Source organism: Myxocyprinus asiaticus, chromosome 18, assembly GCF_019703515.2.
Source record: "Myxocyprinus asiaticus isolate MX2 ecotype Aquarium Trade chromosome 18, UBuf_Myxa_2, whole genome shotgun sequence".
Taxonomy (NCBI): domain Eukaryota; kingdom Metazoa; phylum Chordata; class Actinopteri; order Cypriniformes; family Catostomidae; genus Myxocyprinus; species Myxocyprinus asiaticus.
The window spans coordinates 43,393,290-43,405,475 of NC_059361.1; the positions used below are offsets into that span (position 1 = coordinate 43,393,290).

At 38.5% G+C, this 12,186-nt stretch overlaps 1 protein-coding gene across 4 annotated transcripts in view; it reads right to left on the reverse strand.

Annotated features, from left to right (window-relative positions):
- LOC127456306 (homeodomain-interacting protein kinase 3-like) overlaps positions 1-12,186 on the reverse strand; it is an 86,725-nt gene that overhangs the window by 22,303 nt on the left and 52,236 nt on the right. For all 4 annotated transcript variants that reach the window (XM_051724731.1, XM_051724729.1, XM_051724728.1 and 1 more), the window contains exons 4-7: positions 7,945-8,064; positions 4,015-4,101; positions 2,077-2,261; positions 1,551-1,707 (exon numbers count right to left, since the gene is read on the reverse strand). In XM_051724731.1, the coding sequence (XP_051580691.1) occupies positions 1,551-1,707; positions 2,077-2,261; positions 4,015-4,101; positions 7,945-8,064 (549 nt within the window). The remainder of the gene's footprint in view (positions 1-1,550; positions 1,708-2,076; positions 2,262-4,014; positions 4,102-7,944; positions 8,065-12,186) is intronic.

The following is a 12,186-nucleotide window of genomic DNA, read 5'->3' on the forward strand; positions in this document are numbered from 1 at the left end:
AATGTGGTAAAATGGTTTATTTTCACAAGAATTATATAAAAGGTACTGTGAAGAAACCCAAAATAATTGTGAAGGAATACAAAGCTTCTTGCGAGGGAACGCAAAACTATTTCAGAAAATAAATTCCCTCCCTGTCCTCTAAGGGGCTCTGTACTGTGGTTACAAAATTAGTGAGGTTTATGCTTAAAACAAGAAAAATAAACAAATTTGACTAATACTGCTGTGAACTGCATAGGTCCAATAATATGCTAAATTATTAATGTTGCATATTGTTAAATTGTTATTAATCATTATCCACTCAGCAGTCAATAATTCACTGTACAAAAACTGTGGTTGTCAAAAACCATGTTTATCTCTGTTGCAAGTGAATCTGTGTTCACTTACAGTCATATTTACAGCAAAATAATGTAGAGTTTGATTGGACGCACTGTAGGAATGGGAATCGTTAGGAATTTAAAGGTGCACTCAGTAATTAATTATTAAATAATTATTATTTAAAAAGTTTCACTTGTAAATAAATGAATAGTCATTTTAAAACATATGCAAAAATCATGAGCACTCATGTGAGATGAAGAGTTCAGTCATCTTAGAAACATATAAAAGCTCTTTTATTATACATGGGTCAGGGGCGCTCTCATGGGGGCAGCCATGTTAGAATCACATGACCAGCTGAATGCTAATTGCTTAATCACAGTAACCGCCCTGTTATTGGACACTTTAATTCATGGATTAAATTAATCCTGGTTAACTGTGCATAGTACATTTCTACAATGACATTGGTAACTGAAAACTACTGTGTTTGAATGATGCAGCATCCAAGCCACTAGGTGTCAGTGTAAGGCATACTTCAAAAAAATATTGAGTGCACCTTTAACAATACTGGCTCTGATTACTTTTAACGATTCCAGTAGCTTTAGGATTCTTTTAATATTTTTGAGGAAGAATTATTTGGAAATAAGAAACGCATTTATTGCATTTACTGCCCTCAGCAGCCCGTTGCCAAATGATGATATCATTTCAGATTTCAACAGAACAGATATACCAAATCTATATGCTTTTGATTCACTGAAAAAAAAACGGCTCATAAGAATCATTTGTTAACCGGACTACAATTGTAGAGCTGTGCTGTAGATTTAAAAGAACCCACTCAAATGAGTCACGCATTTGGGAATTGGACTACACTGTGTTTCACGCTGTAGATTCTGAAAAGATTTGCACTGCAAGAAAACTTGTCAGCGTAGTGAAGTACAATGATTCATCCAAATCAATGGAAAATTGCATGTTTGGGAACTGTTAACGAGCAGAAAGTCATGAAAATCACTTGGTTTCTGTATTTTAAATACTCTTTTACGTCAACAACAAAACAATATGCAAAGTCCATTATTCTATCCTAATGTTGCCTGATTATATGGTTAACTGCATTGTATTATTTGCATTTAGCATTGTGTTTCCCAGCTATTTGTGACCCTATCAAAACAGACCTGCGACCCACCAGTTGAAAATCAGTGGTTGAATGTTCCAGACAGTAAAACATTGTTTTTACAATGTACCTGAGAGTGAATGCTGGTCATTTTGCAGAAGGGCAGGGTCAGGCTGGGTGCTACGTTGCTGTTCGGGACCGTCCTGACAAATGGAGGCTTGGTCCGGCTGTCATATGCACCTGGGCGCGAGCAGCACACGTCCATGATGTGAAAACACGATTTAACACTGCAAAAAAACAGAGAAGAGAGCCTTGAGAACATAAAAGTATGCACTTTGAGTCAATCGTACTGGAAGTGTCAATAACATCCATCTTGATCACAAGTGGACAGTGCTAAATACAGTGTAAATGGCGGCCAAATATTTTGTGATCTGATCATTCAAACCACATTCATTGGTGGTCAGAAACGCATGTGATCACATTACATTTGCATTACAAGTGCCATCTACCCATCAATAATCAACTACACTAAAACAAGGGTCTACATTTTTCCAGTTATGTGCAACAAGAAAAGAACTGTCCGATCACCCGAGATGGACGTTAATACTAGGCGTAATCTGGGCCATAAACATGATTGAGGGTGAAAAGCTGCTCACTGGTTGCTGTGGGGGAAGTCCAGCAGGTGCTGCAAGGTGACAAAGGGATGCATGAGGGCGTCACTTGGGGCGATTCTTTCCTTTGCGTCAATGAACAACATTTTCTTCAGCAAAGACACAAACTCTGCACGGTCCACCTTCTCTGCCAACAAATCACAGCCTTCCAGATTCATAACAAGATTTACCTGAGAGACACAAAACCACAGGACTGTTAGTTACCAGAGCAGTCACACTGGTCTTGATAGTTTGAAAGTAGAGTTCATAGTACTATGAATATAAAGTTTTGCATACAAAACTTGCCAGTCCAAAAATAGCACTTATTTGAAATAAAGCTGTGAAAACCAAACACGTTCTTGTGTTAAAAAAAAAATGCTAGACGCAGCGCAACGAGTGGAACAGAATGCAGGTATTTTTTGAGAAGCGTTTTAGAAGTTCTTTTAACTTGACACGGTTTTCAAGGTGGATTCTCATTGGAATGAATTGAAAAAGCCCGCTTTGCTTCGCTCATCAGGCACCAGTGGACACTTACTGTGAGAATCCCCCTCTTGGGCGTGGCACTTGGCTCCCATTGGAATGGGTGGAAAACCCCCGCTTCGCTCACTACACGCCAGTGGACACGTACGGTCAACTTTGCACGACAAAATTCGGCGGGCAAACCTGGCATGGGCGGATTTTGAGTGCGTGTGAAACCTGCAAAAAACTAATTGCCAAACATCCTCTCTGTGAGAGTGAAGTTAAAAAGAAACTTGCCGCTAAAATGATATCCTTTTTATTGTGAATATTTAGTGCAGCTGTGTACAAAGCACTGCCAAACCAAGCAACTTCCTATTGGTCAATATGGCCACCAAATTTGAACTCCATGCAAAATCAGCGAGGGGATATTCTCCGCCATCAAGTCAATTGCACGAAGTTTACGATCACGCATATTCCCACTGAGATGACTGTATTTCGCAGTTAAAAGGTAAATGTGATCACGCCTTAATATGTTTTGTTTTAAAACCGCTTTGGTTTTGCTACATTTACGCCTCTTATCCTAACTGAAACACCGTTTTCCTCCACTGAAAAAAGAGCATTTCGAAAACACACTCTATTACTACATACTTTTCAAAATAATAACATTAGGAAACTGAAAACAGACCAGTGGGGATGTGAACTTCAAGGCACAGCGGCAAAAAAAAAATAAAAATAAAAAAAGTTGAAAATTATCATTATTTTTGGCACAACAAAACCTTTACTAACATTATAAAATGGACCTCATAGAAAAAGTATGAAAATACCCTTTTAAGTGTGTACTGCCCAGCAAAGGCAAAACGCAGAAACCGCAAAACCGAGTTATAACCAAAATCGAATCTCTTCGACTGATTTGTCCTTTGACAGACAGGTTTGGCTCAACTATTTTCAGATTCTGAGAAAACGGAGTGAGGCTATTTTATAATCTACATTTGGCTGGACAATCAAAAACGTAAGCTATTTTTCTCAGTTTCAGTGTTGGCATAGTTACTGCGTTCTGGCTTTGTAAGGCAGTTTATTACTCTCAGTTCAGTGTATCATTTTACCATATTTAAACCAATTCCACAGAATTAGACAGATTTGCCCCCAAAATCAGTGCAGAACATGTATAAAAAATATATATATATATATATATACACACACACACACACACACACACACAAATTCCATGTGGACCTACTGGAGAAAAAAAAAAGAAAAAAGAAGTGTATGTTTAAAACACATCTGCTGACATTAGTGAGAAGAATTAGCTAAGTGATATGTATTGCTAGGAAACAGACATGGTTTATTTATTTCATGCTTTTAACTAACACAACACAAAATACGCTTGGGTGGACAATTTGCGTTTGTTCTTCTTGTGGGAGTTATCGTTGCGCTGTGACCGACTGTGATCACTGATGTGATGAAAGTGAGTTGTGTGGTACGTACATGCGCTATGTCCTCCAGACAGCTGAAGATGTACTTCCTGGCTTCTTTTGATTTGAGCCTAGTCTCTGTCTCATGCTCTTCTGTGGACTGAAGCATAAATGAGCAGCATTTCAAGTCAACAACTCAAAACTGACCATATTTGTACATTTTCAGTGCATGTTTTTCTAGACATAAATGTTTGATTTCAAAATCGTTCATCAAAATGTCAGAATGGGTAAAAAAGACAAAATGAGAAATTATATTTCACAAAGAAAAAATCTGTTTTTAGGCCAGTTAAATTGTTTGGAATTGTGACATTATTCTCAAGACTATTACGCAGATTTCCCCCTCAAATTTGGCAAAAAGAATAAACCAATAATATTACAGCTAACTCTTCATCATACGATCAAATAATAAAGGATAAAATGAGGTCCTGGCCAGTGGTCATTTTCACACAGTTTTAAAAAAATAAAATAAACTGCCATAACTTTTGATAAAAAAAATATTTTTTTAAATTTAGTCAATATTTCATCATTTCATATTCATGAATTTTAGTCTGTTTTACTCGGACTAAAATGGCATATAAATTTAGTCAACAAAAAAAGCATTTTACCAGAGACGGGCCACTTCTATTAAAATGAATGGGAGAAATTGGAACGCGCAACAGTCAACGGATGTAGAAACGAAGTCCCGCCTTACAAGTAAAAGAGCCAATCACCTTTTAGATACAGACAGCTATACAAGGAAAACTGTGTTATTTTGCGTAATCCGAGGTAAAGCAGCACATTTTATGATTCCAGTGTTGTCAGATTTTACTGCTAATTTGAAACATGTTCTGTGATCGTAATCTTGACTAACCGTTTTGGAGATTTCGGTCTTTCCCCATTCAAGCAGATAGGAGGTGCTCTTGTATGCCGCTTGTTTACTTAGAAAAATAGCTGCCTCGAGAGTTTTCCAAAGATGGCCGCCAGTGGACTGACTTGCTAGAAAGACTTTGAATGTGACAACTATGTGCAAGATGACATAAGCAAGTCTAAAACTGTAACAGACCAAACTTAAACCAAATATTCAAATATTTTTGAACATGAATCAACCAAACTAAAGATTAATATGTTTAATATGTATGATAGAATACTGTCCTGAAAACCTGAGCTCCTGAAATAATAGCATATAATGAATATACTGAAGTATTAGCTAGTTTTTAGATTCCTCACGTTTAGACAGTTTAGGATATTGCATTACGTGAAGCGCGTTTTTTTAAGGAAACAGCATATTCACACCGCATTCTGACTAGCGCGTAACTTATTGTTCATTCGCTTCATTGCCTGTGCAGATGTAAGTTGTAATATTACGTTTATGTTGTAGACAGGGCTTGACATTAACACCTGCCGACCTGCCAAATGCGGGTAGTAATCGGGTTCGGTGGGTAACTCAGTCACCCTTACTAGTCACTTTGGCGAGTGGCCGCAGACAAAGCAACTGTATTATTCTCACATTCGGCGCTTTATAAGCAGTAACCTAAATATGCTTCTCACATCTAACACGCACATCTTCATTGAGCGAATGAAGAGTGCTTTCGTGCGAACCGCCGCAGCACTCATATCTGTGTTCCACAGTTAGAGCCGGAGCTCGGCGCAGAGCAAAACTTGTGTGATTTAGTTGGGTTTGGATATCGCGGTGGCCGGCAGAGATTAGAAAACTGATGTGATGCATTTGAATTCTACAGAGAGAAGTCGAACCTTTCAAACTGCCAGACAGCCCTGACATTAAACAGCACTGATGATGTAAAGAGACAACAGCGTGAGACAACGTCGATTACAAGGTTTTTAAAATACACATCATCATTCAAACTAAAATGTTTTTAATGCAGTAACACTAACTGGTATGTGGTATAGATGCATATTAAATCAATTAGGGTGAATATATATCATCATTTTCTCACCTTTATCTTGATCCAAATCCATAGGACATTCTTTCTTCCATGAATATATTTTTCCATTTATGGAAAAAGTTGCAATGAAAGTTAATGGTGAGTTTAATCAATCTAACATCTCTTTTTGTACTCAATGGTATTATTACTGTGAAAGTTGTAGTTAAAGGTTTCTAAATGTGTTTAGGCTATAAGTCTTTTCAAATACTAAAGTTTATTTTTTAAGAAAGACTATCTACATTAGCCTAACCACAGTGATAACGTGGAGCCATCCATGGTCTGATTGTTGCTTTATTACAAATGCCACTGTTAAAAAATGGTAGACCCAATGGTAAACTTTCATGAAGGCAAGTACAATTTAGAATGGTTAAATGGGTTACCATCTGGACTTTCCTGGAAAAATCGACAAATTATTGACAGTTTTCCCCCTGTTCTATCCTACTCCTGTTCTAACTGGTCATGTTTGCCTTCAGATATAAAGCAGAGTCAAATCATTAGGCTTTGTGTCCTGCTGAACTCATATCATTCTCATTCAAATAAAATGTCCAAAGAAATGCATGCAGTTACAGTCTCCAGTTACCTTAATCACTTTTTGTGAGGTGGGGGATTTTAGCTAGAGAAAATGCTGAGTGGCTAGTGACCTTGGAAAACTACTAGCCACAAAAGTGATCATGTCAAGCCCTGGTTGTGGATATAGCGGATTAATGTCACATATACAGGATGTTTTTGACTGAGGTAATTAACAGTTTAGTAAAGTTTACTGTACAGGTGTTCACCCCTTTAGCTCACGCAGCTCAAAATAAATATAAAAAGTGTTAGTGCATTGTTAATATTGCAGTATTTTTTTATTTTATTTTTATTTCTATCAACAGTATGTTTGAATTAAAACATTTAAGTATTCTTATGATGCGTCTTTTTGTCTTGTTATCATTGGCAAAAAAAAAACAAAAAAAAAAAACTTTCGTCAAAAAACAGTAGTATTTCATTGACTGGTCCTGCCCTACACTACCGTTCAAAAGTTTGGGGTCACTTACTCATTCTTTATTTTTGTTATTTTTCTTCACATTTTAGAATAATAGTAAAGTCATCAAAACTATAGAATAACATAAATGGAACTATGGGAATTATGTTGTGACTAAACAAAATCCAAAATAAATCAAAACTGTGTTATATTTTAGCATCTTCAAAGTAGTCACCCTTTGCCTAGAATTTGCAGACATGTACTCTTGACATTTTCTCAACCAACTTCTTGAGGTATCACTCTGGGATGCTTTTTAAACAGTATTGAAGGAGTTCCCATCTATGCTGGGCACTTATTGGCTGCTTTTCTTTATTATTTGGTCCAAGTCATCAATTTCAAAAACTTTTTTTTTTAGTACAATTTTAGTTTTATAATGAAATAAATTAATATGATGGCACAATTATATTTTTGTCTACAAAACTAATTTCAAACATTTAAGCATACACCTTCAGATCAAAAGATTTTTAAGATCATGAGAAACATTTCAGTCAAGTGACCCCAAACTTTTGAATGGTAGTGTGTTTTTTCCTGCTGAATATTCCATTTCATACAGAAATACGCCATTAACCCCATGAAATCGTGTGATGAGTGCAGTTTTCTTTCAGATTTCCTATATTGACCAGAAATTAGGACAGGACATGTTGAAGGCCTCATCCCACTTTTTTTGTTTTTTTTATCCAATTGGCTTAAGTACATCACAGTCATGAACCATGATTTGCTACTTGCTAGTTTGTTGCAGGTGTTATCAGGGGGAGGGAGAATTTCATTCTAGAGAGCATCTGATTGGACAAAAAAAACAATGTAACATTTGGTTTGTTTTCACAGAAGAGAAAGTGTACATTTTGAAATGTGTATATTTTCTAAAAGTTAATTTTGGCAACTTTTAGCAGTACACAGGCATTTAGAGGATCTCTTGGGGACTTTAAATGCGTTGCGAATGCTAATTCGTTTTGTTTTTAAATAGTGGATGTCACATGTGTGTCATGGCCTTTTATCTTACTTTGAGTCTCCAGGCTGCATATGGCGAGTCAGACTCGCGACAGAAGAAGCGAGACGTCTTCGTCCCCACATTTAATAGCTGCTCTCCTGGCAAACCCTGCGTCTGAGAGATGTAGCGAATCTGAGGAGAGACACAAGGGAAAGAGTGAAACAGAGCTCTCTGCTAATGTTTGAACACCAGGCAGCGTAAACAGATATGTCAACAAAAGACCGTCGTGTTCTCAATAACACATTTAGATGTGTTATTGCAGCACATGTTTTGAAGAACACCCAGAAATGGGCAGTTTACGGAATCGTGTGTATGTGAAAACCCATAGGAGGGTGTGAGTGTGTGCGTGTGTGTGTATAGTGGTTTTGCAAACATTCTGACGTCAGAGGCACCATGGTGCAAACGAAAGATCTATTAGATGCTAAGTGTTACATGGGGACTGCAGAGGTGCAAGAATTCTAGCATGTCTTAATATCACATCATATGACCCTTTGACCTCTCAAAAACACATTTCTCAGATCTAAACAGCTCGTCAGGCAGGAAAACTTCAACTTATCCAAAAAAAAAAAAAATACAACTCAAAAGTAGAGAACATCTGCACCACATCAGCTGCATCACAACAGTTTGAAATATTTACATGTTTTCAGCCAAAACTTGACTCTTAAAGGAATAGTTCACACAAAAATTACAATTTACAATTATAATTCTGTGGATGTGTATCGTTGAAGTGTTGGATGAGAGAAGTATGATGCCGTCTTTGTGTGCTTTCAAGCAAATCCAGGTGGGCAGTCCTTGAAAATATTCTGATTCTTACTGAATTCTAATTTATTGGTATTGACCTTATTCACAGTAGTGCCATCTTTGATTTTTGACGGGAATGAAAACGAGGCTTTGAACAATTTTCCACAGCTCATGCTGTCTGGAGTTTTTTGTCTACTCAATGTTTCTTCAGTGGAACGGTCCAAAACCAACAGTACAACCCACTGATTGTACATCTATCCCTCACAACCTTATTGTCATTCCCGTCAAAACACAAAGATGTGCTTAGGTCCATTAGGTTCTTGTTATACCAATGGACAAGGACCTGTTTTTATGGTGGTAACTGGTAAGGAAATGCAAAGTGGTACGAGAAACTCTGAAGCTTATCGGACCAGTATGTGTATGTGCGTTAAATATCTGAACACGGCAGAGCGTATTTTAGAAAAAGCTAACTTTTACCACTTTTGTTTTTCTGAATAACAGCATGTGAAATGAAAAATGTGATATCCTTTTTATGTAAACAGACTTTATATACACTGATCAGCCACAACATCGATTATCTTGTTACAATGGCACCTGTCAAGGGATGGGATATATTAGGCAGCGAGTAAACAGTCAGTTCTTGAATTTCACGTGTTGGAAGCAGGAAGAATGGGCAAGCGTAAGGATCTGAGCGACTTTGACGAGGGCCAAATTGCGATGGCTAGACGACTGGGTCAGAGCATCTCCAAAACGGCAGGCCTTGTGGGGTGTTCCTGGTATGCAGTGGTTAGTACCTACCAAAAATGGTCCAAGGAAGGGCAACTGGTGAACAGGCGACAGGGTCATGGGTGCCCAAGGCTCACTGATGCGCGTAGGGAGCGAAGGCTGGCCTGTCTGGCCCGATCCCACAGAAGAGTTTCTGTACTACAAATTGCTGAAAAACTTAATGCTGGCCATGGTAGAAAGGTGTCAGAACACACAGTGCATCGCAGCTTGCTACGTATGGGGCTGCATAGCAACAAACCGGTCAGAGTGACCATGCTGACCCCTGTCCACCGCCGAAAGCACCTCCAATGGGCACGTGCGCGTCAGAACTGGACCATGGAGCAATGAAAGAAGGTGGCCTGGTCTGATGAATCACGTTTTCTTTTAGATCATGTGGACGGCCGAGTGCGTGTGCGTTGTTTACCTGGGGAAGAGATGGCAGCGGGATGCACTATGGGAAGAAGGCAGGCCGGCGGAGGCAGTGTGATGCTCTGGGCAATGTTCTGCTGGGAAAATTTGGGTCCTGGCATTCATGTGGATGTTACTTTGACACAAAGATTGTTCCAGACCACGTACACCCCTTTATGGCAATGGTATTCCCTGATTGCAGTAGCCTCTTTCAGCAGTATAATGCGCCTTGCCACACACAATGGTTTGAGGAACATGACAAAGAGTTCAAGGTGTTGACTTGGCCTCCAAATTTCCCAGATCTCAATCCGATTTAGCATCTATGGGATGTGCTGAACTAACAAGTCTGATCCATGGAGACCCCACCTCGCAGCTTACAGAATTTGAAAGATCTGCTGCTAACGTCTTGGTGCCAGATACTGCAGGACACCTTCAGAGGTCTTGTGGAGTCCATGCCTCGATGGGGCAGAGCTGTTTTGTTGGCACAAGGGGGACCTACACAAAATTAGGCAGGTGGTGTTAATGTTGTGGCTGATCGATGTGCATTACCCTAATGCTGTCAGTATTCTATGTAAGCTCCAGGTGAGTGCGAAGCAGCAATGTTTTTGCTGATATTTATATGTCAAGTAAGGCCCGATTACAGCACTGATTGATCAGTATTCCAATAGGTTTAATCAGATTACTGTTAGTCTAAACAGTTGTACCCACAAGATTCAGACACATACAGTGGTCACAAAATGTATTTGGATACTTAAGCAACAATCGTAAAAGTATAAACACCTTTACATTCTATTACAAAATATCTTACCAAGTGGAATTTGTTTTCAAGGAAGATAGCACAAGCACACTTTTAGCTGAACATTTTACAAAATTAAGTTTGTTCAAAAAGAAGACAAGTAATTGCATATAACTTTGCATATAAATTGCAATACTTTGTAGTGGATTTACTTCGACGTTTAGGGTCATTGTGCTGCTGCATCATCCAACTTCTACTGAGCTTCAGCTGGCGCACAACCACCCTGACATTATCCTGTAGGATATCTCGATGAACTTGAGAATTCATTTTTCCCCTCGCTGACGGCAAGCGGTCCAGGCAGCCCCAAATCATGATGCTCCCTCCTCCGTACTTCACCGTTGGGATAAGGTTTTCATGTTAGTATGCAGTGCCCTTCAAGTCCTTCAAGTCTTTAACTGTCACTCTAGGTTTTTTTTGTTTTTTTACTTCATTGAGCATTCTGTGGTGTGCCCTTTGAGTCATCTTGGCTGGACGGCCACTACTAGGGAGAGTACCCACAGTACTAAATTGTCTCCAATTATAGACAATTTGTCTAACTGTGGACAGATGAATATCTAAGCTCTTCGTGATAACTTTGTGACCCTTTCCAGCTTTACACAAAGCAACAATTCTTGATTGTAGGTCTTCTGTGATCTCATTTTTTTGTGAGGCATGGTCCACATCAGCAGATGCTTCTTTTGAATAGCAAACTCAAAATGTTTGAGTGCTTTTTATAAGTCAGCGTAGCTCTAGCCCACACATCCAATCTCGTTTCATTAATTGGATGCCAGGTTTGCCAACTCCTGACTATAATTAGCTTTTGTTGATGTCATTAGCCTACGGGTTCACATACTTTTTCCAACCTACAAAATGTTTGAATGATGTATTCAGTAAGTTCAAGAACAATACAATAATTTATGTGTTATTAGTTAAAACAGATTATGTTTGTTCATTATTGTAACTTAGATGAAGATCAACCAGATTTTAAGACATTTATAGACACATAATGCAGGTAATTCCAAAGGGTTCACATACTTTTCTTGCCACTGTAAATGGGTATATTTTATAGTGTATGTGCTGTTCCCACTATACACCCAGAAATGTTGAACTCTTTCCACTGTGCTGACCTATTGATATGATTTAGGGCTCCATCCTATGACGTCAGTTCAATGCACATGCATACTCTTTATAAAAAAAACAAAAAAACTAAAATAAAAAATAAAAAACTGTAAGAACGCCGCTAACGAGTTTACATGGCCACCTAAGCCATGTTCTCCAGGAGAAACCCAGGTGTGTTAAACCGCTTCTCTTAATCCATTAAACGGCATAGGGAAAACGGCATTCTCATTTACATGATATTATGGATGTTTATTTTCGTTTTTCTGTGTTCTGTAATGGAACACGTTAGGCCAGCCACGCTGCCTTTCAAAGTATAATTTTTTGACCGCGAGTGAATATGAACGCGTTAGGGATAGATGCGCACAGACGAGGACTGTCAGAATGTTGAGAAAATCTGGGCCGCACGCAGACTGTGCTGATGACTAAATTTGCATCCCTCATACTGT